This window comes from Rhineura floridana, chromosome 9, assembly GCF_030035675.1.
Source record: "Rhineura floridana isolate rRhiFlo1 chromosome 9, rRhiFlo1.hap2, whole genome shotgun sequence".
Classification (NCBI taxonomy): domain Eukaryota; kingdom Metazoa; phylum Chordata; class Lepidosauria; order Squamata; family Rhineuridae; genus Rhineura; species Rhineura floridana.
This window is the reverse complement of record NC_084488.1, coordinates 97,758,223-97,784,845: the sequence shown is the minus strand read 5'-3', so window position 1 is coordinate 97,784,845 and position 26,623 is coordinate 97,758,223. Positions and strand designations below refer to the sequence as shown.

Genomic DNA, 26,623 nt, shown 5'->3' with positions numbered 1-26,623 from the left:
AAGATACACATCATCACTCCCGATCATCCCTCCACCATAAAACTTCCAAGTTGGAAGGTCTGTTCCGGAATCCACCCAGGCTCTCTAAATCCGTAGCGCTTAAATTCTGAAACGCGAGGCGCAGGACTGCGTGCAACGGGCCCTGATTTGGCAGCTTTGCTCCAGCGCGGACCCCAGGGCTGATTTGTGCTTTCCCAGCGGTTAGGAAAAGCCACTTTGCACGTGCCCAGAGACATATCCTCACCACTCCCCCACACCTCTCTAAACTAAATGAGCCCTGGCTTTAAGTAAGGGGGGATATACGTTCTGCGGCCTGACTGAAATGATGAAGGGTTTGGTACGCCATCCTATTCTCGCACTGCTTAGTCAACAGCAGCCCTTCCTCGGCCTGCTCGGCATTTCCCAGTCATCCGAGAAAGCGTCGGAGAGAAACCCGGAGTAGGAAGGAAGGGTAGGCTGGGAGCTCCTCCCCGTTTCAGTCAGGGGGAAACTTCGGGCGGACAGTTCCGCCTTTCTCTCCTCCCTTTCCCGGTTGCTGCCGCCTGCTTGAGTCGCTCCTGTGGCGGCGGCAACAGCAAGCAGCATGGCGGCTGTAGAGCCCCGAGTGTGTGAGACGGCGGGTTGCAGCAGCGAGGCCAAGCTGCAGTGCCCAACCTGCATCAAGCTGGGCATCCAAGGCTCTTATTTCTGCTCGCAGGTAAGCCCCGCCGCCCTCGGGGCGCCCTTTGCCCGCAAGCAGGGCGGCGGCGGCTGCTCCTTTTTCGGAAACCGAGGCTCCCTTTGCCGCTGCTACGGGCTATTCCTCAGCTTGCGTCCCACGTTCCTAGGCTGGCCAGGGAAGCGGCTAGTCTGCCTTTCTTCCCGGTTTGGCTTTTCTTCTTTTCTTTTGCCTGCGAACTGCTGGGAGGCTTTTTTTTTTTTGGAGGGGCTGCTCAACGCAGGTGTGACAGACTCTGGGCGTGTGAGAGTTGCTGGGCCTGGGCCTGCCCTCTTGCAGCCCGAGCACGTTTTACTCGGAAGTAAGCCCCACTGAGTTCAAAGGGACTTACGCCCGAGCCACCTTTGCCTAGGAATTGATTTGCAGCCTTCTTGCAAGCAAGACTCTCTCTGTCACCCAAGTTTGCCTCCTTATCCTTCTCTTGGGTGTCTGTGCCACCGAGGAAAGATCTGAAGCTACCAAAAATCCGTGGTTGTTGATTTGTTGCCTCTTTGTATATATGCTTCCTCTAGCTCAAGCAGCGCCCTCCTGTTGTGGCCGTGGGCTTGTAAAACCGGCGGAGATTGAAAGGTGAACAGGAGTGTGTTTTGGGCTTGCATCGCAGCGGTGAGCAGTCTAAACCAGGGGGGATTTGTTTAGTACTGTTCCCTACTCCTACAAGCAGGCCACAGAAATGCTGAAGCGGATCTCCTTTTCTGATTCCCATTCTGTGTTTATATGTGCAACAGCCGTTTTATCTATTTCTTTCAGCTCTGTCATCAAGATTTGCATTTTTCCGAGGGGGCATGGCTGTGTTTTTTCCAGCCTGGTTACTTGTAAATTGTTTTGGTACTCCAGACATTTTAGCTTTATTGCAGAATGGATTTCACTTCAGATTTTCTTCTAAAACCAGTCTAGAGAACGTAATCAAAAAGGGCAGCTCTGAGCATGTGTAGAGTATTTTACTTTCCTCATTCATTTGCTGTGCTTAGTTTGCAATTTGGCTGACTAGGGTGGTTTCCCATCAGTTTGAATTATGTTATATTTCTTTTTTAGAAACAAACTAGTTTCTGCGCATATATGTAGTAGAAGTATTATATGTCTTAGTTTTAATGTCTAGGGTATTTGCCTCACGGGAGATTTTATTTATGTCTGAGATTGTCTTTTTAAAACCAGCTGAGCAGAATCTCTTAACTAATATTGCAAAAGTTAAAGCATGATAATTAGCTTAACCACTGTTCTGTAGTAAAAGTACTGGGAGTTAATTCAACATGCATAATGTGGAGTTGCTGCTTCACACATCTGACACAGCTGTCTTCCTAGTTACATTCATACATATTTGGCTTTGCAGATTTTAGCCCCTTGAAGCCAAATGTCTTGGAAAGAATGTGAGTGAACCAGTTAAAAATCTGGTGTAGCTTGATGTCAATTGGCTATATTTCCTAATATATTGATTTCAGGAATTACGGGTTATAGTTGCAATAATAGTTGTTTTCTCTCTTAAAAGAAGTATAGAATGCGTAAAGTCATTCAGTTTCTCAAATCTCAGTAGCATTTCCACTGATGAAAAGAAACAAAAACCATCTGAAGCACTCCAAGACACATGGCAGTCAAATCTCTTCTGAGAATGTTGTTATGCCTTGTACTTTGATAATACCTCCTGCTACACATGTAATTAATAAACAATATTTTAAAAGATATAAATACTTGAGCCTTGGAAGGGTAAGTTAACCACTTAATTTCTATCCCCAGAAATTATCAGATTTGCTTTCAACTACCTCTGGATCTTTGTGTTCCAATATAATACTGTCCTGGAGTCTAGTCCGAAAAAGGCAATTGCTGTGACCCGGTGTTGCAGTTCCAGTTTCTCAGGCTCCCAAAAGTTCTGAGTGATGAAAGCAGTATCTGCCTACAATGACCTTTGGTACATCCAACAGCTGATAGGAATCTTAAGTATATTTTGATAAAAAATAACTAAATTTTGCATCAAAAAACAAAATGACTAAAGCAGCATATGGTGTAAGAGCAAAATTAGTATAAGAATATAGGAGCACAGGAAGCTGGCTTATATCAGGTCAGGGGCTGCAGGCACACCAGCTCAGAGGTTTAGTTGTCCAGGGTCCTGAGGGTGTGTGTCTAAGATCCCTTACTTTTTTGGAAGCCAGGTCCCAGCAGCGTCCCTATGTCTCCAACATCCTATGAGCCAATCAGAATGAACAGGGAGTGTGCTAGCCACTAAGAAGAGATTTCTAACTTGTTTCCTTGTCATTTCCTGCTGATTGGAGCCATTCCTAAGTGAAAGGAGTTCCTATTAGTTCTTAAATGGAAATGGACTGCCTTCAAGTCGATGCTGACTTACGGCTACCCTATGAATAGGGTAAGCAGTATTCAGAGGGGGTTTGCCATTGCCTCCCTCTGAGGCTAGTCCTCCCCAGCTGGCTAGGGCCTGCTCAGCTTGCCACAGCTGCACAAGCCAGCCCCTTCCTTGTCTGCAACTGCCAGCTGGGGGGCAACTGGGCTCCTTGGGACTATGCAGCTTGCCCAGGGCTACACAGGTGGCAGGGCACATAACCCCTGAGCTACTCACTGTGGGAGTAGCTGGACCTTCACCCAGGAGACACGAGCAGAGATTTGAACTCACAGACTCTGGACTCCCAGCCAGGCTGTCCTTCCTACTGTGCTATACCAGCTGTCTTATTAGTTCCTAAAGGACAGCCAAATGGGGACAGTAATAGAGAAGCAGAAAGCAGTATTCAAACCTGGCCAGACTATCCTATAATCTTAGAAGGTTGTATAAGTAGAAGGTGTGTGGCTGTTACTATCATGAAGGGACTCTGCACTTCTGAATTTGCCACTTTACTAGTGCACTAGCTGCTTCAAAAGCAGCCAGATCTTTTTTTTCCGTTTTAAACCAAAGATATGTTTGCCCCTGGCTTGACACATCTCCCTTTCCTGTTGCTGATCTCAGACCTTTTAGGACCTCCCATAGCAAAGCATTTGCCCAATCACTGTCTCTGCCCAACCTACAGCAAAGTGTTTCTGTTGGACACGCACGTAGTGGCAAACAAGTTGACCTCAGCATTGAAATCAGTTTTGATTTCAGCTTTAAGTTGATTTCATGGAGAAAAGCACTGGAGCTGCATTTCCCCAGGTTTTGGAGTAAAATGGGGCAGAATTTGACTAAAGTTGTGTGTCTCCAACTTCAGAAAACAGAGCTGGACACTCACTGAAGCCAGCATGACTGCAAGTGTGCCTGTAGGTTACCCAGGTCTCAGAGAGAGATCTTTCCCATCACCAGCTGATCTTACAGTTAGAGAAACCAAGGACTGAACTAGGAGTATTTTTTATGATCACCTCACCAGCGAAAAGAAACAAAGTTTGAAAGATGTGTCGCTCTCCAAACTGGGTGAATGGATGTTACAATGGCAAATAGGGTTTAGTGTATGCGGGTGTAAAGTGACACGCATGGGGGCAACAAAAATCCAAATGCACGCATATGCTGATGCGATCTGAGCTGGTAGTGACTCACCGGGAAAGGAATTTGGGGGTTGTGGTGAATAGCACAGTGTGCAGCTGCTGTGAGAAAGGCAAACTCCGTGTTCAGGATCATTGGGAAAGGAATAAAAAATAAAACTTCCAGTATTATACTGTGTACAGTTCTATATGCTGCACCTCAAAGATGTTGTAGAGCTGGAAAAGGTGCAGAAAATGGCAAACAAAATAATCAGGGGGCTGCAACAACTTGCCTATGAGGAAAGACTACAATTCTTGGGGCTTTTGGGTTTAGAAAAAAGGCAAGTAAGGGGTGTGTGTGAAAAGCACTGGTTAAAAGTATGCATGGTGTGAGAAAGTAGAAATTGAGAGTTGATTTCCCTCTCTCATAATGCTAGAACCCAGGGCAATCCAATAAAGCTAAATGTTGGAAGATTCGGGACAGACAAAAGAAAAAATATCTTCACATATCACATAGTTTATGGAGTATTCTACCACAGGATATAATGATAGCCCCCAGTTTGGATGGCTTTAAAAGGGATTAGACAAATTTACTGAAGATGTGGCTGTCAGCAGCTAGTAGTTATGATGGCTATGTTTCCTCCAGCAATATGGCCATTTTGCCTCTCATCACCAAGTGCTGGGGATCACAGAGCTGTTGTGCTCATGTCATGCTTATGAGTTTCCCATAGACATCTGGTTGGCCACTGTAGGAACAGAATGCTGGACTAGATGGGCCTTTAGCCATATCCAACAGGGCTGTCTTTATGTCCAGCACTGCTCTTTTGTGGACACTGATCAAGATTAGGAATGTCCGGTTTCTGTCTTGTTTGTGACCAATATGTTCTCCAGGTTAGAGGCTGGAGAAAGTAACTCCCATCAGTGACGGCTGGACTTCACATGGGTTTATTATTTATTTAAAAGCATTTATAAACCTCTTAATATTGTAAAAAAAAAAAATCATGGATGAAGCACATGTGCTCAGAAGGTTGGTTTGAAATCAGTGGGAGTGAGGCTGAGAAACGAATGGGCTCCTTGAAAGAACCCTTCAAGAGGTGCGATTAAAAAAAATATTTATATTTGTATCCCGATCTTCCTTTTGGAGCATGTTCAAAGTAGTTTACCTGGGACTCCCATTGAGGGTGCAGACTAGGTTAAAACCAGCTTAGCTTTACAAGTGGGACCTGCAGCAAAACATTGCAGGGTGGAGTATTCCTGTTTAGGATACTCCATTGTTTTTATTTCCAGAATCCAATGATCTACCAACCAGAGCCAGTTTGCTAGAATTAAAGAACATATCCTGAGTTCAGAAACTCTTTTCAAGTACTATAACTGAAATAAGGTCACAATTCAATATTTATTGTTTATTTATTTAAGATATTTATATAATACTTCTCAGGTGGACCTCACAAAGTGGTTTACGTAAGATTATTACAATAATAAGCGGCAGAGTTTGTTTTTAAAAAAGTTACAGTAAAATGGAAAAGACAAATGGTTTTGTTTAGAAGAAGCTGTTACTGCTTCATTTCACTCCCCTCAGGGCAAGATTGTTCTGCAGAATTAGTTTATTATTTTATTCATTGATTGCATTTATATACTACCTTTCTTCCAAGGAACTCAAAAGTGGTGTTTGTGATTCTCCCCTCTCTATTTTATCCTCACAACAATCCTTTGAGGTAGGTTAGGCTGAGAGGCAGTGACTGGCGTAAGGTCACCCAGTGAGCTTCATGGTTGAGTGGGGGTTTGAACCCTGGTCTCCCAAGTCAGAGTCAAATTCCTTAACTATTACACCACACTGGCAGCTCGAGGAGAGAGGGACCCCTATGAGAGCTGGATGGGGGCAGACATTGCACAATAGTTCACACCTATCCCAAGCTCTGTTTCAACTATCATATTTAGGTGGAAACAGTCATTTTCTTGTTGCTATTGTTAAATAATAGGTCAGAACTATTGCTGATCTACTGAAAACCACTCGGTCTACCAGTAGTACATAAGAAGTGCCTGCTGGATCAGGCCAGTGGCCCATCTAGTCCAGCATCCTGTTCTCACAGTGGCTGACCAGATACCCATGTGAAGCCTGCAAGCAGGACCTGAGTGCAAGACCACTCTCCCCTCTTGCGGCTTGCGGCAACTGGTTTTCAGAAGCATACTGTCTCTGACTATGGAGGGCAGAGCACAGCCATCATGGCTAGTAGCCATTGTTAACCTTATGCTTCATGAATTTGTCTGATCTTCTTTTAAAGCTATCCCAGCTGGTGGCCATCACTGCCTCTTATGGGAGTGAATTCCATAGTTTAAATATATGCTACGTGAAGAAGTCTTTTCTTTTGTCTGTCCTGAATCTTCCAACGTTTGGCTTCATTGGATGTCCACAAATTCTAGTGTTATGAGAGGGAGAAAAACATTTCTCTATCCGCTTCTCTCCATGCCATGTGTAATTTTATACACTTCTTATCATGTCACCTCATACTTACCTTTTCTCTAAACTAAAAAGCCCCAAACGCTGCAACCTTTCCCTATAGGGGAGTCTCTCCAACTCCTTGATCATTCTGGTTGCCCTTTTCTGATTTTAATCTACCTTCTGCCTATCCCGGTTCTGGTCAGATGTTTGTAAAAAGGATTAATGTGGCTGTTACATCCTAAAACTGGGGTTTTGAGGATACAGAGTTTAACATGGTAAGCTCCGAAATGAAAGTTTCCATATAAAATACATAAGAATAACACTAAATAGGTACCCTTCGAACTGGCAAGTAGTTTGATATTTGGACTAAAAAAGAGAGGGATGAAAGATGAGGCTTGATAGCTAACTGATTTTATTTTATTTATTTCCTGCCCTCCCTCCCAGTAGGAAGAAATTTAACCCATGGGACTCTAAAACTACTCACATATATTCTTCTTCATTTGCATTTTAGCAGAGAAATGCAAAACCATATGATGGTGGTTTCTGTTGGACTAGTTCCACTGTCAAAAAAATTAATTAATTAAAAATGCAAGTTTTCGAATGTTGGTGAACTGGTAGCAGTGCTTTCATGGATGTAGGTTATAGACCACAATAGGAGAAAATCTCGTCTCCTAGTAACTTGGAAGTGGTAGGAGAGGAATTGCCCCGTGTCTTATGTTTGGTAGTAGACTTGGAAAGGTCTTTGCAGTCATCTAATCCAACCTCCTGCTCCTGTTAAAAGGGACTCTGTCTTCTCACACATGGTTGATAAATATAAGCTTAAACGTTCAGTACGACATTTTTAGATGAAACCTTTTGTGAGTGACCGGTGGACTGAGTCAGTGTTCCTGGCACCAAGAATCTACATGGGGACTGTAGTGCCCTCCGCCAAATGCATATTGCAGCTATCCAAAATGTCAGAGTGTGGTGCAAAAATCAGTAAAGGTTGCACCAGTCCTGCTCATTAGTTGTGCTACTTCTGTGTGATACCCTCTGCACCACCACCACTTCATTCTTAGTGCTACCAAAGTTAACGGGAGAAGCTGGAAGGAGGTGCCCCTATTTCTTATTGAAAATGGTTCTAGCCTGCACAACAAAGTTAATTTAGTTTCTTTGTCATATATGGAACTGAAGAATCCCAATGATTTCCTACAGTGGGACTTAAACCACATTTTTATACAAAGAGCTTGGAAAAGTTACTTTTTTGAACTACAACTCCCATCAGCCCCAGCCAGCATGGTGCTGGCTGGGGCTGATGGGAGTTGTAGTTCAAAAAAGTAACTTTTCCAAGCTCTGTTTACACAGTAGGGAAGGCATGACTGACTAAAACTTGGAAGGGTTTTGAGTAAAGAGAGCATGAGCAATCTTTTTTTTTTTAGCTATAGCTGGCTTGGCAGCTGAATAAAAGCTTTTAAGGTTGTGTACAAAGCTGGTAATGCTGCTCCATAGTCAAATGATGTTTGTTTGCTTTTAAGGGTGATTAAATGAGGGAAGAAAAACAAGCTTTTGGCTGTTATGTATTACGTTCATATACCACCCCATAGCCAAAGCTCTCTGGGTGGTTTACAGCAATTAAAGGTATATTACACCTTGGCTCTAAGTGCCTTCCCTTTGAGGTGAGTTCTCTTACTTTCTAAATAAGTGTAAGAAGAACCACTTGTCTCATTTCAAGTGTTGTGATGCGTCAAGTTAATCTGGTGGTTTGTGTCGAGACAGTGTGGAAAGGTAGAGGAGTTGGAAAAACCAAGCAAAAAGGTGCAGTCCCCTCTCTTTGTCAGTGGCAAATCAATGTCCTTGAGCTAGTGGGAGCTGCTTCTGGAGGTAGCAGATAAAGAAAACAGGAAATCTACCCAATTTTCCCATTCTCATAAGAAAGGCAATGGGAAGTATCCTAAATCCCATTGCCTTTCTTATGAAAATTGGAAGATGGGGTAGTTTTACCATAACATGATGATATGAGTGTTGCTGATGAAACGGCATATCTGCTATTAGTAATTACATGGGGGGAGATGTTTGCATGATTCAGCCTGGCTTCACATGCAATTTAAACCCATGTTTGGAAGTGGAGAAAGTAGGTGTGGTGAGTGGATATATATAAGGAATTGGACTGCCATGTTGGTGTAGGCGCAAGACTTGGCCTTTGCAGTGGATGTATGAGGCTCACATGGGCACCCAAAACAGGAGACTACTGTATAGGGAGCTATTTGTGTGCAGCCTAGGGGAGGGAGTTAAGGAATTGTGAAATTGGCAGTGGTGCAATCTCCACCCATAATCTTGCCCATTTCTTGTTTGATGCTGTGAAAATATTATTCAGGGCGTATTACCATCAAAAAGAGATGTGATAATGGGAAGCATGGAGAGCCAAGAAGGTTATCACCTGTGCCATTGGTCTTTCTGTTATTCTTCCTCAATCCCAAGTGCCCTGTGATCCTCTGGCATATGTCTGCTGTGCAGTTTAAGAACACACATGCTCGGACTTCATGCGCTTGGTGCAAATGTCTTGTTTAGTCAGAGCAAGTGCAGTTACCATGTAAAATATGAAACAACTCCAAGGCTCTAAATCTAACATTAAAATTAAGCTTCCATAAAACTTTTTACAAGGTGTGTCCCATATCCTATTAGCCTTGTGCATTGTCCTTAAAGTGTGAATTGGGTACTGTGTAATATCATCTAGAAAGAAATCCAATTAACATACTGTGTTTGAACTGAAGTAAGGTGTGGTATGATAAAACCATACTCCTCCTGTCCATTTTATAGCACATGTTTTGTAGTCTGCTGAACTACTGTATCAATATGAATTACATGCATTTCAAAGCATTGTTAACTTTATATCATTTGCCTTTTTTTAAAGGAGTGTTTTAAGGGAAGCTGGGCTACGCACAAGTTGCTACACAAGAAAGCAAGTAAGCAAATGCTTTATTTTGCCTTTATTAGACTCTGTTGTTGACTTGACATCTAATTTTCATAGAATATATATTCAAATACCTTTCTGGCAGATAACTTTCAGTTTTTTGGTGTAGATGGTTGGCTATCATAACAGCATCATTTTGTAATTTTGCTTTTGGTTTACAGAGGATGAAAAAGCTAAGCGGGAGGTTTCTGCCTGGACTGTAGATAGTGACATTAATACAGATCCCTGGGCTGGCTATCGATATACTGGTAAACTCAGGCCGCATTATCCACTGGTAAGTAACTGAAACACCCGATGGTGTATCGCTTTTAAGCCCTTCTGGCAGTCAAATTGCAGCAAGAAAATTCTGTAGTGATTGTGCCTTCCAGTTGGAGAAAATGGTAATATAATTTTGTAAGACACTTGCACAGTTCTGGTTGTTAGGTATTTTGGGACAATGTGCAGCAGAACATTTCAAGTAGCTATAATAAATTACAAGACAGCATTAGAAGGGTATAAATTAATCCTACTGAAGGAGAACAAGGGAAAGGGACAGTCAAATCTGTTTTAGCTGGATATTAAACAATTTAATAGTCTTGATCTCATGTTCCATTCCCCAGCTCACAAGTATCTTTCAGTCTTCCAATGGCTGAGCATATACCACTGAACAGCAGAGCAATTTGATGTGTGCAGATCAGATATTGCCACACTTATTGGCCTTTTAGTATGAAGAACCTCAAGGTGTGGTTGGAGTCCGGTGTATCTAGCTCATTATACATTAGAGAATGAGGAATGAGGACAAACTGAAGAAATAGAATCTATGCGGTGGTATTTATTTATTTATTTTATTATTCTTGTATACCGCCCCATAGCCGAAGCTCTCTGGGCAGTTTACAGTAACTAAAAACATTAAAACAAATACAATTACAGAACCAGAAAGCTTGCAGAAAGTATATATGTGGGACACAAGTTTAAATATAGAATTGATGGGCATGTAACTCTGCTTTTGCTCTTGTGGGTAGAGACCGCTAAATAATGTGTTGTAGAGGGTTTTCTACCCTCTACCAGTAATGGGAGATGAAGCTCATGTTTTGATGCAACACTTCATCATAAAAAGGAATTAACACCTTATCTAGTATGTCTGATGAAAGCAACATCAAGTTTTGGTTTTCCAAAAAGTGGTGTTTTGTGATTTCCTTGCTGATAAATAAATTACGCATTGGTTTTGTTTGCACGTAATGCTAAGCTATGGTTTATTAAAGTATGGTTTGTTTGATTGTCCAAACTCTGCTCAGCAGCTTAACTATAGTTTGTTTGCTATCAGCAGTGTAAATCTATAATCTGAAACCATGGTTTTGTTATTTGGTTATGAACCTTGATTTAATTCAGTGTTGGCTTTGGGTTATAGTTGTATTTGTCTTTGAATGATTGTTATCCACCTTCTGGTTTGATAGGCTGTAAATATAAATACGTTTAAATCTTAATTGTGCTTTCTCTAGATGCCTACAAGACCTGTGCCAAGTTACATTCAAAGGCCGGATTATGCTGATCACCCACTAGGTAATTGTAGACATAGTATAATTCTCAGTTTTTAGGCTTGTGTTTCTCTTTGGTTATATTAACTATTTTTTTCATAATGAATTTATTCTGGATGGGCTTATCAAACGATTGATGTGTTAAGTAGCTTTTTAGCTATCAATTCCTTTTGAAAATAAGGCTTCAGAAATCATTAATTAACAAATAAGTTGCAATGAAGGTCTCAAACAGAGGTGTTTCTTGAACCTGAAAGTCTAGCATTGGCTCTATGCCTCACAGAGCATTGGTTCATTATACTATTGCAGCCACAATCTCTGGCTAGAGAACTCTGTCAAATATCTTATTCTGAATAAGAATAATGGGGGGAAAGGGGACCCAAAAAAGACATATTTGAATGCCACCATGATCAAAATCCTTTAAAGCCGGCATCTCCATTGTGGTACGCATGGGTGCCACAGCACTCTCAGGCGCACCCTTAGTGCTCGACAAGGTCCCCTTCTCTCGTTAACATGGTGGGGGGTTTTGCTCGTTGATTTTTTTAGGGGGTTGTTTGCTGCTTTCTGTGCCTGTTTAATTTGCTTTTTGGTAGTGTAGGTGTGTTGCTTGTTTTTGGGGGGTGAGGGAAGGTCTGTGCATTTTCAGTTTTTCTTCCATGAATTTTGTGTGTGTGTGTTGCCCTCAACAGTTTCTTAGATTTCCAAAAGTGACCCCAGGCCCCAAAAAGGTTGGGGATTGCTGCACGAAGGGTCACTTAGATTTCTTGGTTTTTTCCCTTTTTCTTTTACCATGGGGGTGCAAACATGATAAGTGGGTAATCGAAAGGTAAGAGAGAGAATATTTTTCTCTTCACTTTCTCAGTGCTCTTTGTCTGTTTATATCATAAACCAGTATCATGCCTTCTCCTCTACACCCTTCCCCACCTCCAGGAATCTCTCTGTTTTTCTAAAGCCTAAATATTAGTAGCACGCTGCCCAAGGTGTTTGCTGTTTTTGGTCTTTTTACATTTTACTGCTTCTCTTGAAAAGGACTGTTTCAGTTATGCTAGCACAGGTTACGGGATACAGGAAATTCGTCTTTGTGACTAAAATTTATTGTGGCTAGATAACTCCTGATGTTTCCCTTTAGGTATGTCTGAATCGGAACAGGCCCTTAAAGGAACGTCTCAGATAAAGATTCTTTCTTCAGAAGATATAGAAGGGATGCGAGTAGTGTGTAGGGTAAGGCAATCATGCAACATTTTGTAAGCTCAACAAATCTAAGGGAGGGAATGGTCCTTCCATGTGTCTGTAAGAAAAAAATATGAATCATTCAAGGTCCACAAAAAAGGAGTGAAATTTTACTATATGTGATGCGTAATGATGAGTATGATTTCTGGAAATGTCCATACCTCAAGAGTTGCTTGAATTGCATGGTTTTGTGTTTAATCTGTTTTAAATGTACTACACATTTAATTTTGTTTCATTGAGATTTGTATGTGAAGTGCTTGTTTAATATTTTACAACGTTTTGGAGATACATTTTTAATTTAAGACACTAATGGAATGTTCTGTGCATGATTTGAGGTGTATGTTCTAAACATCCCATTAAATCACATATTAACAGTGTTTATAACATTTTGCAAGAAACCTCTAATGTTCAGTTGTTAGAAGATATGTTTCTTGTTCTGATTTATATAAATTGTGATTACAAGCATTGCGTGATTGCTGGTGTGTCTACCACCTATTTTCCATCTCTTGGGGTGTAGACCTTACAAAAAATAATATTCATGACCTATGATAAGAATTTTTGTCCTGGCTTATGGACTGTCTGGCCCCATTTATAGCTTGCCATGTGTGAGCAATGTTCTGCAGTATACTTCTTGATTTTTCCTCCAGTGTGAGCAGAATCAACAAACCAGAAAGCCTTTCCTTCCTGTGACATCTAAATGAGGGATCATGGTTTGTCGCTGCCTAGCAAACCATGATTTGTAAGCCAACTACAAATAATTGCTTAAGGTTCTCTAGTGACTGTAGTTTAAGGAGCAACAAGGCATAATCCCTGGTTTGGATGTAACAGGACACCAAGGTTTTCCTGGGGAGGAACAAAGTGAGAGCAATTGACCAGCATGCAGTAGCAAGTATAAACCATAAGCCAGAAATCCTGCCTTGTTGTTGTATGTGAGCATGGCCTCTGTCTTAATGAATAACTTCTGCTCCTTTGTCTTGCAGCTTGCTAGAGAAGTATTAGATGTTGCTGCCATGATGGTGAAGCCAGGTGTAACTACTGAAGAAATAGACCATGCTGTTCATCTAGTAAGGATACTTCACTGAGGGTCTGGATTTTTTGCTTTTGTTTAGTGTTTTTTGTAATACACATCTTACTTGATTTTTCTGTGCGTTTATGACTGCATTCGTTCTATTTCTTAAACCATAAACACCATTTCATAAAACAATTTTGGTGTGCCAAAGGTTCTCCAGTGTCATCCGCATCCGTAAGTGTAGCCCCTGACTCTCACCTAAAGCAGCTCTTCACTGGTAAAGCTGTCTCTCCTTGCTGACCTTCTTATCCGCAGGATTTGTTCTGTGAACAAAACTTGTAGGATGTGGAATCCTTCTGGCCCACATGCCACGTTGGCACATAAGCACTGAGGTACAACACCAATTTAAAATGTCTCTCCCATTCCCCTGCCCACAGCGTCAATGTTTAAATTATTTATAGAAATGATCTCAGCAGGCTGTCGGCCTTGCACGTTACAGCAGTAAGCAGGCTTAGACATGTGAAAGAATTTTAAAAGAAAAGTAAAACTTTTTTTTTTAATGTGGTGATGACAGTACTTAGCATTTGTATGTCATCTTTGTTCAGAGGGCTTCAGATAAGCATTTAAAATGCCCTCATAAGGTAGGTCAGTATTATTGTACCCTGTATTGACCATAGCAGTCAATACCAGGTCAGGGTATGTGTACATTTGGCCTAGTATAGTCTACTTAAGGGACAGGGAAACTACAGCCCTCCAGACACTGCTGGACTGCAGCTGCCATCATCCTTTGCGATTGGCCATGCTGGTTGGGGCTGATGGGAGTTGGGAGTCTATTATTATTATTATTATTATTATTATTATTATTATTATTATTTATTACATTTGTAGACCACCCCATAGCCAAAGCTCTCTGGGTGGTTTGCAACAATTAAAAACATTAAATACAAATATACAAATTTAAAAACACTAAAAAAAAAACAATTTAAAAACATAACTGGAGGCTGCAGGTTCCCCATCCTTGGTCTAGTTGGACTGACAGCAGCTTTCCTGGGACTTGGTCAGAGGTCTTTCATACCATCTGCTGTCTTATTCTTTCTTGGACTGGAGATACCAGGAATTGAACCTGGACCTTCAATAGGCAAAGCATGTGCTCTTCTCCTTTCTCCTGATAGGAGAGCTGAAAATGAGAGCTGATTTGCCTCAATCTATTTGGAGTTTGTGGCATAGGGGTCATTCCTGGTTCACAGTGTAGTCCCTTCGCCTCTTGGGTGCACTAGCTCTTGAATTCACTGTCAGTGGTTGATAGTTCTGCTGAAGTCATTGAGACTTTTTCTTGGTTATGTTATGTGGAAATGTGAGGTGTATATGAGTAGAAGTGTACCAAGCTATGTTTCACAGAACTGTTCAGGTAAGAAGAATCCTGTGCTATTCAAAATGTTAGCACAGCACTGAAACAGTTGGTCCAGAAAAAGATTGCCTAAATAAATTGGACATCAGTAGTGCTTGTTTCCAGATAGTTATGCTTAGAATCACTGCCTTTCTTTTCTGGCTCTTTTAGAATAATATGAATATTTCAAAATCTCTTTCAGGCTTGCATTGCTAGAAATTGCTATCCTTCCCCACTGAATTATTATAATTTTCCTAAGTCTTGCTGTACATCAGTCAATGAAGTGATCTGCCATGGAATTCCAGACAGGCGACGCTTACAAGAGGGTGATATTGTTAATGGTAGGAAATCTGCAACAATAATTTTAGTATCATTCTGAAATCATGGTGATATTTGGAAATATGTTGTTGTTGAATAGGATGTATCGTTTTTATTCCCTCCACCCTCCACTTGCATGTACAAAGCTTCATAGATAGATTAGCCATTTGGAAATACATGTTCTTGTAGGTTTCTTAAAAATTCTACTGGTGAAACTCGTATCTCTTGTCTAGGGGTATATAAATTGCAGCTTGTTGGTTCCCCCCCCCCAATAATAACAGATTCTTTTTTTCTGTCGTACAAATCTAAGCTCTCTGGTACATACATTTTAAGAAGTCCCTTTGGAGGAGTGTTTTTGCCCCTTCCAATTTGATTCATGTGATCTTTGTGACAAAATGGGTTAAAACAAGCTTCACAGTGTGGATATTACTCTTGCTGTTTCCTCTGTGCAGATTGCTGACAAGCCCATAAAAAGCCAGGGGAGATTGCTAATTTGGATAATCTTGGCCTTGTAATCACGTATTTGTGGGAAAGCAGTTGGATGACTGATTCAGAGTTGATTTAAGAGTAATCCCTGTAAAGTAACCCACATCCCTGCTATGGCAATGTGTGAATTGTGGACCGAGACAGAAAACACTCTCTGTTCTACATGCCCTTTGTGGCTTTGGATTTGTGTTTTTCTTGAGCAGCAACACCTCATGTTACATAGACAACTGCTTTTTGTTCTCAAATGGTTCTACAGTGTATTACCACTGAAAGCCTAATGCTAAAACATGTTGTGCCAGCTTTTAATGGCTCAGGATGGACTTTAGTGAAAATTACACCACTGTAGAAAAACCACAAGTGAATATTCTGTATTAGCTCTATGAGCAGGCCATGTTGTGGCAGTACTGTTATACATCCAGACTAATGATAGCTCAGTGGCCTAAAAAGTGAATGGAGGGTGGGTCGGTGGGTGGGAATGACCAAGATAGAGAACCTCTTGGAGGTGCAATGGGATTTTCAGCAGTGCATATCAAATTTACTGTGGTAGTGGCAGGGTCTAATTCATTGCCTTGCCTGTTAGCTTCCTGCCAAGTACTGTGACTCTTCAAGTGATTGGTTTATGCCTTCCTGCACTTCCCTAGGCTTTTAGACAGGGATAATCTTCTGAAATCATGCTGGAATAAATAATGAGTTGTTCTGGAACTATTCTGCAGTGGGTGACTTGAAACTTGCCGTATAACATTGCGCCCTTCAAAGCTGTGTTTTATCCAACAAAATCATACCATTAGTACAAGGCCATCTGCCTTTGGAATGGGCCTTCCTCTCCCTGCACCACCCCCTGCAATCCTCCAGAGCAGAGTGGGAGGTGGGAGAGAGAGGGGAGGAAGAAGTCCTTGCGCTTATGGGACAACTTCATTGGACATAATCTTCTGACTTCATGCACATGAAGTTGCCTTTTGCTGAGACCAGTGTTCTATCTAGCACAGTACTGTCTGTTCTGACCAGCAGTGGCACATTTTAAAACAAAAACAACCAACTGTGGTCAATTAAACTTAAATCTCTCAAGTCTCAGAAGAAGTCTTTTCACATCCCACTATCTGATTTCCTGGAGATGGTGGGGATTGAATCTGGGACCTTCTGTATGCAAAGCAAGTGCTCTGTCAGTGAGCTATGGCTCCGTATTTCCCTTCTCTGCCATCTCTGTCCTTGTTAAGAAATACTGCAGTTGAAACCATTTGCACTGGGATCCTAGTGCTGGAAGGGAACTAGAGATTGTCCCATGAAGTCCACCTGTGTCAAGGTAGAATCCTCTTCACATTAACTCTTCCGGTTTACAGATGCCATAACTGGAATCTTAATATTTAAAAAATTAATTGGCTACAACTGGTTGTTTTTATTTTAAAGTGCACCCTCCCTTCCCCAATATTACCTTATTGCCCTACCTATCTTGGGATGACACAAGTCAGTTTACAGTGCAGTCCTATGCATGCCTACTTAGAAGTACTGAGTTATTGAGGGTTACTCCCAATAAAGTGTACATAGGATTGCAGCCTTAATTTTGTTGGGATAGCCTTTTAACATAGCCTTGTCCTGTATGTAGTTGCTGGTTTTATGATGTATTCTTTCTCCTCTGCCCCTTTGATATTATCACATTTGTTTTATAACTATCGTTTTATGATTAGAAACCTTGAATACAGGAAATGCAATGCTTTCTCTTGTTCTTTACAGTGGACATTACTGTTTATCGTAATGGTTATCATGGAGATCTCAATGAGACATTTTATGTTGGGGAAATCGATGAGAGTGCAAAGAGACTAGTCCAGACAACATACGAGTGCCTAATGCAAGCAATTGATGCGGGTAAGGACTAGCTGGAGTCCATGGAATGTATTCAGCTAAGTCTACTCAGAGCAGATGCATTGAAATTAATGAATCCAAGTTAGTCTTGCATATTCAGATGGTCTGCTCTAAGTAGGACTAGCACTGAATAGCACCTTATGGTTTCATGTGTCATTTTTCTCCTTGTATCTCTGAAATGCAAGTGACCGAATGCCAGATGCGTTGAGCAATGCATCTTCATGGAGTGTGTCTTAATCCAGGATAGTATATTATGCCAAATTACTGTGGAAAGCTATAACTTCAATGCTACTGAATGGAATACAAAGACTAACTTTGAGTGATTAATTGCAATAAATTTTTTGAATACTCAGTCTTGAATTGACCGTTTTGTAGAGATTTTGCTTCAAAAAAGATGGCGCATCAACCTCAGGATGTCTTTCTACATAGATGCAATCTGTTTATTTTGCTAGATTTGTGTCCTTGCAAACAGATGATAAATAAATGTTAAATAAGCAGAGGTGTTTGAAGGCACACTCTGAAATTAATCTTTGCTCTAGGCATATTAAGGTTTTCCCCACTTTTTTGTGGGATAAGATTTCAAATTCTCAAATGTCCAGTCAGTGCTTTTTGATAGTTAAGCACATTAAAATGTATAGGTTGCACATAACCAGAATTACTTCCCATGAAACATTTGGCATTTGTAAGAGTTCCTTTTTTCTTTTTAGCTGATACAACTTTTCAGTTCCTACTATTAGAATTAAACAACCTTAATTTCTTTTCCTGAGGACAGATCTCCAACTTGCAGCTAATTTATGGAATTGCCTGGGGCAGCGGAATTACATTGATAATTGGTTCTAGTGTATCTGTCTATCAGAACTGAAATCTTGCAAATTCTGTTTGGAGTATTAGATCAGAGTTCCCTTCCTTAGAATTCTTTTCTGCCGTAACCGCTGAGCTTCTTTCCATTATGCCCTTTGAAGGGCGGTGCGTGTCTGTTGCAGAACGTCCATACGCGCTGAGTACAAGCGCAAATGATGACTGTTGCCTTCATTTAGTAATGATGATGATAGCTGTGTAAATTTTAGCAAAGTAACATGTGGCTTACCTTGCAGTAAAACCTGGCGTTCGATATAGGGAGTTGGGAAATATTATACAGAAGCATGCTCAAGCCAATGGATTTTCTGTAGTTCGGAGCTACTGTGGCCATGGGATCCATAAGCTTTTTCACACTGCTCCCAATGTGCCACATTATGCCAGTAAGTATGGGAAGCGCCTGCTGTTTGTCAGACTTACTAGTAGTCAATAAGAATTAACTATTCCATGTGTTTCCCCAAACTAATGTAATCCATTACCACAGCCTGTCAACTGTAAAAATGAAGGGCTTTTGAGGGTAAGTTTCACTGCAATAGCAGTTGTGTGTTTGAAAGGGTGGAGAGTGCAATCCAGATTGGTGCCAGCACCAAAAGTAGTCTCCTCTCACCATCACTATGACAGATGGGTGCATAGCCATTATCAGCTTATCGAATTGAGTTTTGGTTCCACATGAGAAAATAGGCCAGTAGCAAGGGAGTAAAGCACCCTTCTCCAATCTGGAGTTCTCCAGATGTTTTGGACTGCTTCTCCCATCAGCCCCAGCCAGAATAGCTCTGTTGGTTGGGACTGATGGGAATTTGGAGTCCAAAACATCTGGAAGGTGCCAGATTTTTTTGGGGGGGGAAAGGCATCTGCTTCCTGCAGGTTCTGTCTCTGCTGTCTCCAGTAACAGGGATCTGAGGAAGCCTGGCTGGGTGGGACTTTGGTCTGAGAACCTGGAAAGCTGGTACCAATTGCAGTAGACAGTGCTGAGCTAGATGAACTCATTATTTATTTAAGTATTTATAAGCCACACTTTTCACAAAAGTACATCAAGGTGGATTACAACATAGAAAAACATAAAATTTAAAAAACAATATCATAATTAAAAACAATAACAAACGCATCCACAAATACTACATTGGTTGGAAGGGGAAAATCATGTTAAAAGGCCAGTCTAAAAAGGTCTGTAAGTCAGTTATGTTTTATTGTTTCTGTACATTCAGAATGGCATGCAAAGACCAAGAGATCAACCAGAAAAGCAGCAGAACAATAATTAAGTTCCATCTTTTTAAAAAAAGAAACCCAATGACCCAAGAGCAGAAAAAGGCCAATTTGTACAATCCCGTTGAGATTCAAAATCAACAGCAATAAAACCGTAAAATTACAAAATTTGGTGAACAAGTGAGTGAAGTGCAGTCCACAAACAGAGCACCACCATTGAGAAAGCCCTCTGACTAGTTGCCATCCATCTGCTTTCCCTTGGCCAGAGTGCCTGGAGAAGGGCTTCTGATACAGATCTTAAACTTTGTGCAGGCTCATGTTGACACACACACTGACATACATTACACATTCTATATGTGACTGACTTCCCAATACTGGCCTCTCCCGGATAATCTCCTGGATAGGCTACACATGTATCTCCTTGAACATAGCTAGAGCCTTGGGGTTCAGATATAATGTGAAATCATGGACTGTTTACCTAAACCATGGCTCATTTTAATGTCTGAACCTGAATCTGCCTACAAGCCATTGTTTGTTTTGGACAGACCAACTGGGATTTGAAATCACAGTTTTGAGGCTGATTTTCAGACCTTTGTTTGTTGTAACTGGGACTTGTTATATTTTGAATTCACAAACCAGTTAGGGCCCATTGCTTCACCTAAAGAGGTTGCTGCACTATGAAAATGGGACAGGAGTGAACTTAAGAAACTGAGTGCTGAGCAGATGGGAAACCAAAGAAGACAAGCAGCAATAAACTATGGTTTGCATGCTGTGAGTCTAAAAGGTCAAACTATGGTGTGGGTTCTTAATCATGACTTTGAGTTGCATCTGAATCCAGCAACAGACTTTTCTGAGCATCCTTTTGGAAATCAAGTTACTATCATTAAATTCCCCTTCCATTATATTGTATCTCTTACCTTTTCCTTCTCTCTTGAACTCATACACTCTCTTGATCACTCTTATCCTACTGTCTTTTCAGAAAATAAGGCTGTTGGAGTAATGAAGCCTGGCCATGCGTTTACAATAGAACCAATGATCTGTGAAGGTAATTATGCAGCTATGGATCTAAGGGATGTTGATTCTGATTGCAGCCATTTTGCTACCGAGCATTATTGTATACATTTCCTCAGTGTTAATTTACTGTTAGCTAACCAGGTATTTTGGGAAGATGAATGTGACTGCTGTGCTATACACTGTTTGACAAGTTCATTTGCAGAATATTTCACTTTTGAGAAATAAAAGAAAATGCCTCTCAGAACAAAATCTAAGATTGGCATTATTCCCACTTCTGCTCACAGGCAAGCCACAGGTATTCCTGGTGGGAGAACCAATAAAATACTACCAGATTTATTCTGTACTGACTCCCAAGAGGTCTCGATATACCCCAGATTTCTGCCCCATATGTCATCTGAGGAATAACCTTAGCAGCAAAAACTCTTAGAGCTGGCATCCCAAGATTTCCACCCATTCACTCTGGCAAATTTTAACACCTACTGCATTGAAGTTTGGGTGATTAGTTTAATAATCATGACTGTTCCATGAGCTATTTCAGGGAAAACAAATCCCCAAATAGTTATTCAGTGGAGCAGTCACATAGGTGTAATTATCTGATAGCCATTTATGTTCAGCTACACTGCTGCGAAATACAATAACTTTAGTCTTAGCATAATTCACACATAAGTGTTCCTTATTGTATACTTCTCCAAACGATTTTCAACAATCTCATACCAATTTGAGTCTGGGATTGCAAGATCATATTGTCTGCATACAGCAGTATATTCCGATTTCCCTGAGCCTACAGCTACCGGGTGGTTGGATTTGTCAGCTACTTGATCTATAATGTCATTCACGTATATATTGAACAGAAAGGGAGATAACAAGCGCCCTGTCTTACTCCTTTGGTTAAGTCAATTTCTTCTGACACCTGGGCTTTCCTACCTCACTATTGTATAATCTGTTAGCGGTACTGTCGTTAAGGCTTGCTGGCATTATACTTGTTCATGTGGGCACAAAAGTCATCTTACTGAGATGTTACCAGTTCTCATGAAAGAAATACGGACAGTCAAATTGTTCCAAAAACATTCCAGATCCAATTAGACATGGGGAGGGCACCAACACTGTCGAGCATCATCTTCCTAAAAAGTCATCCATCACTTTAAAAGAGCCTGAGGTGGTCCTTGGTTCTCTTAACCTTTTATCTAGTCTGCGCCTTTTTGTGTAACTATTACATTCCATAGCATTTTCAGCCAGTGTGATAGATTGGGCACTGTAGATCCCTGCTCCCCCCTGTCCCGGCCATTTTGCATAAAGCACATCTTAGCTAAATTAAGGAGATAGTTTCCCAGAAGACATGGAACTATCATGACACACATTCTACCTAACCTTTCCAGTGAACTCTTTATTTTGTAGTCTGCGGAAACTGCAAATTTATATTATTTAAAATCATTTATAGACTGCCTTTCATTGTAAAAATAACAAGGTGGTTTACAAAATAAAACCAATACAAGAAAAAATACAGATACCCAAAGTTCAGTAAAGGATCTGTGCTTGGGATTGCCCGCACAATAGTGGTGCCGGATGACTGGAGGAGGGCTAATGTTGTCCCTACCTGCAACAAGGAGGAACCTGGGAACTGCAGACCAGTCAGTCTGACATCGATCCCTCGGAAAATTCTGGAGCAGATGATAACGTGGTCAGTCTGTAAGCACCTTGAAAACAATGCAGTGATTACTAGAAGCCAACATGGATTTATCAAGAACAAATCTTGACAGACTAATCTTATCTCGTTTTTTGATCAGGTAACCACCCTGGTTGACTGGGAATGCTGTGGATAGAATATATCTTGACTTCAGCAAAGCTTTTGACTCAGTGCCCCATAATATTCTGATTAGCAAAGCTAAATGTAGGCTGGATGGAACAACTATCAGGTGGATCCACCATTGGCTATAGAATTGTACCCAAATATTGTTTATCAATGGTTCCTTCTCAAACTGAGGGGAGGTAACAAGTGGGGTACCGCAGGGCTCGGTCCTGAGCTCAGTGCTCTTTAACATTTTTATTAATGACTTGATGAGAAGGGACAGGAAGTGCTTATCAAATTTGTAGATGATATAAAATTGGGAGGGATAGCTAATACCCTGGAAGACAGAAACAAAGTTCAAAGTAATCTTGATAGGCTGGGGCATTGGGCTGTGAAAACAACAGAATGAAATTTAAAAGGGATAAGTGCAAAGTTTTACATGTAGGAAAAAGAAACCAAATGCAGTTACAAGATGGGGGATACTTGGCTCAGCAATACGACATGTGAGAAGGATCTTGGGATTGTTGTTGATCACAAGCTGAATATAAACTAACAATGGGATGTGGCTGCAAAAAAGGCAAATGTTGTTTTAGGCTACGTTAACAGAAGCATACAGTAGTTTCCAAATCACATGAAGTACTAGTTCCCCTCTAAGAAAGATGCAGACAAACTGGAACAGGTTCAGAGGAGGGCAATAAGGATGATCAGGGGACTGGAAACAAAGCCCTAGGAGGAGAGGCTGAAAGAACTGGGCATGTTTAACCTGGCGAAGAGAAGACTGAGAGGAGATATGATAGCACTGTTCAAGTACTTGAAAGGTTGCCACACAGAGGAGGGCCAGGATCTCGTCTTGATCATCCCGGAGTACAGGAAACGGAATAGTGGGCTCAAATTACAGGAAACCTCCTAACTATTAGAGCAGTATGACAATGTAACCAATTACCTAGGAGGGTGGTGGACTCTCCCATACTGGAGGCATTCAAGAGGCAGCTGGACAGCCACCTGTCAAGCATGCTTTAAGTTTGATTCCTGCACTGAGTAGGGGGCTGGACTCGATGGCTTTATAGGCACCTTCCAAGGGTGTAAAGACATAGTTATAGTGGTCTTGTGTGACCTTGGAGATGGCAAAAGCATCTGTACTCTCATCTAAGGAGTACAGTTGCCAAGCAGGGATGTGTGGGGTGAGGTGGCGGCAAGATTGTTTCACTCCTTATATACCCAACTGATCACTATGGTGTGCAGGAGAGAGTATCCCACAGATACCATCTCATCAGGAGGTCCATACCATACGATGTAGGAGTCAGGTCTTTAATTTGGTGACATGTGCTGTCTCTGTTATCTTTTCGGCACCTATTGAATATCTTTCTCTTTCAACAAGCTTTCTGAGTTTAGATTTTTATCCCACTTGTATTGGATTTGAAATAGGGTGTGTGTATTATTTTTTAAATGTTTTATTGTCAATGCTTTTTTGACAATCCTCATTGTAAAAATGATCCCAAGATGCTTCATAGGAAGCTATTCATAAGTCAGCAACCATAGACAAGAGGCTTGTGGGTAAAATGGAAGTGGAAGTGAATGGAGGATGTGGAGAAAGAAGTAAAGAAAAGGCAAGGCCAGCAAGAATATTTGTGCACAAGTAAAAAACTAGAAGTGCTGATCTTAAACTCTTTTGCCCTTTTGTTTTTCTAAGTGTGAAGCGTTAGGATTTCAAATGACAAATTCTAATTTTTTGCATTGTTTTCATTAGGTGGATGGCAAGATGAAACCTGGCCCGATGGCTGGACTGCAGTGACACGAGATGGCAAGCGGTCTGCCCAATTTGAACACACACTTCTGGTCACGGATACTGGGTGCGACATCTTAACCCGGCGGTTGGATAGCATTCGCCCTCATTTCATGACCCAGTGCTAGTGTAGACCAAGCTGAGAGGCCTGAGCCAAGCATCTCTGTGACTCTGTACTATGCATTTTACTAAACGTACAGGCTAAAGGGGGGATTTTATCACCTGTTTTTCTTCTCATTGACTGTAGGTAAGAGATGCAGCCTTGCATTTTACCACTTGGAAGAGCTTGATGCAGAAGTTTGAAAAGCAGAGAGGTTTTAGAGCATTATCTCTGCTCTCCTGTACCCTGACATTGTTCGAATTTTTTTTAAAAATGCATTGCCCTTATGGTACTCCATTCCTCCTCCCCCCCCCCAAAAAAGCTGAGCTTCTGTCACTGCCACTGTTCTCAGCTGGCACACACAGCTTTTCATGGTGGATACAAGGTTTAAAAAAAGAAAAGCCTTTCTGCTTTTTACAAGTGTCACTTGTGATTTTAAACTGTTCTTGTTCCAAAGGCAACCCCTGTTTAGCTGTCACTGAAAAGGCAGTTTTAATGGGCTGGGCTTTCATCTGTGTATAATTCAGAGGTGGAATTTTCTACTAGAAAGTGTTAATCTGGTAGTCATGTCTACTTTTGCAATTTTGTTCTGTCTGCCCCTCTTCCACTATGTTGTAACTGTATATGAAAGTATAGCATCTGCCTGTTAACTGATGGGCCTGTTTCTCTTTGGCTGGCAATTGGTACTGGTAGTTCTCTGTCTAAGGGGGTCAGGGGACAAAAATCACTGAGATTCTGCCCCCTATAAGCTTTTACCAAAGCACAGCCTTAAGATGGGTAGTGCTCAACACCCAATGATGTTCCAGTGTTCTCTTGAAGAAACTAATTTTTACACTTAGATAACGACATTGAAATATAAAGAGTTTCTGTTCTCCTGTGTGTATTCTAAAGAAAGGCATGCCCCAGCAGTCCAAGGCCAATCTCACTCTGTTAGTTTTTTAGCTTCTTCCAATCTATGGTGACTTTGTGTGTCATTATGGCCAAGAGGTTGTCTGCCATGGAGAACACTTGGGGTCAGTATGGAATATTTTAGAATTGGTGGCATGCAACTGGCAGGAGCTGGATCGGTGCTCCTGTGTTTGGATTGCTACTTTCATTATAGATAGTCCCAGTCCAGGGTGATGAAAAAAACCTCGCTGCAGATTGGAGGAAAGAGCATTCACCAGTAGTCATGAGAATTTGTCTGTACCAGTCTTCAGTGTTGGGTCCCCACATGTTGGACTACAGTTCTTGTAATTTTCTGCCACCTTAGCTACTAGTCAAGGATGGGAGCTGTAGCCCAGCAACATCTAGTATCCAGGGTTGAAGAACACTCTTGGCTATAATAAAGAGAACAAGATACTGATTCTGCATGGATTTACGTTAGTCCAAATCACCTTTCTCTTGGATGTTTCATTAAAGCAAATTGTTTTAGGCAAAGATAATGCCCTTAGAAGAAGCAAAAATTGGATAACTGGAAATTGCTAGTACATAAAGGTCCTTGGATCAGCTCACAGCACGGGCAGTTGTAGTATAATTTCTCCTCCCACTTTTTTCAGCAATGACTTTGTAATACATATCTGGAAGGTAGTACTACTTACTGCTCTTGATGTTAGGGAGGATAGTTTTGTTGGCCTTTGGCCCTTACCTTCTAGTCCTCCATTCTGTAGGAAAAGGGGCTTTTTCAACCCATGTTCAAGCCTAGTTCCTGCTTTATCCTTACAATGTTGGAGTGCAGAAATAGTGAGCTAGTGAATACTAATCGGGTTATAAAATCATGGGCATAATATGCACATTTCTATTCAGTGATGGACATCTTGTCAGAATTACAAGGAGTTTAAAGGCCCTGGCTCCTATCAACACCAACAGCACACAACTCCACCAGTTCCGTAGAGAACTAGTGCGGTTGTCACGAAACAAAATGGAAATGGAAAGGAACATCTTTCCCAGAGTGCCTCAGAACTTTTTTTTTTTTTTGCTGAAATTGTATTGTTGGAACGTTTTCATTCTGTAATATGTTTAGAGACAGTAAAGTGACTCGTTGTTACAAGCACTTAAGTGCATGTGCAGAGATTTTAACAAAACAGGCTGCAGTACCTTGAGTGAAGTTAACCTATGTATGCAATAAATTTAAGGAGGAGATTAAGAGTCCTCTATTCTGCCCATTACTTTGAAGTAGTTTAACCTATTATTGTTTTAATCTTCTCTCTGATCAGAAGGTCTGACTTCATCTTGTAAAATTCAATCTAGAGGCTCTTTAGGGAAACCATTCAGTCATGATGAAATAGACATGTTCATTTCTGGGGCGGCTGATCCTAGGTGTACTTTTTAAATGCACATTTTCAATCTGCAAACAGTGTATTCAGATATTAAGCATGGTACGTTCTCTGAATGTTTTTTAAAGTAAATAACATGCTTCAGTAGTACAGTAAGTCAAAAGACAAATTGACATTTTTGCTAATTCCTCCCTCTTGAATTGCAAGCAGTTCTGAAAAAAATAGTCAATGAGAAAATAATCAACTGGGGAAAAGAATGTTCTAGCTTCTTACATTAACACTACACCAT

The 26,623-nt window shown here is 41.1% G+C and overlaps 1 protein-coding gene across 2 annotated transcripts; it reads left to right on the top strand.

The window, feature by feature from the left end:
• The first annotated feature begins 476 nt into the window (after window positions 1-476).
• METAP1 (methionyl aminopeptidase 1) lies at window positions 477-26,226 on the top strand. 2 transcript variants are annotated; one of them, XM_061582893.1, is made up of 11 exons: window positions 477-697; window positions 9,481-9,532; window positions 9,702-9,814; window positions 11,019-11,079; window positions 12,181-12,272; window positions 13,262-13,345; window positions 14,880-15,018; window positions 17,210-17,341; window positions 18,433-18,576; window positions 20,376-20,441; window positions 23,944-26,226. In XM_061582893.1, the coding sequence occupies exons 1-11, from the start codon at window positions 584-586 to the stop codon at window positions 24,105-24,107; spliced, it is 1,161 nt and encodes a 386-aa protein (XP_061438877.1). In that variant the 5' UTR covers window positions 477-583; the 3' UTR covers window positions 24,108-26,226. The 2 variants fall into 2 exon arrangements, with proteins under 2 accessions (XP_061438877.1, XP_061438878.1); XM_061582894.1 differs by lacking the exon at window positions 477-697 and adding an exon at window positions 1,293-1,324.
• The last annotated feature ends 397 nt before the right edge of the window (window positions 26,227-26,623 follow it).

What these genes read in the sequence shown, in the direction of transcription:
- METAP1 (XM_061582893.1), top strand. Translation starts at nt 584, where the DNA reads ATGGCGGCTGTAGAGCCCCGAGTGTGTGAGACGGCGGGTTGCAGCAGC. An exon ending in GGATGCGAGTAGTGTGTAGG is followed by an intron (nt 12,273 to 13,261) that starts GTAAGGCAATCA and finishes TTTGTCTTGCAG; the next exon opens with CTTGCTAGAGAAGTATTAGA. An exon ending in CAATGTGCCACATTATGCCA is followed by an intron (nt 18,577 to 20,375) that starts GTAAGTATGGGA and finishes CTGTCTTTTCAG; the next exon opens with AAAATAAGGCTGTTGGAGTA.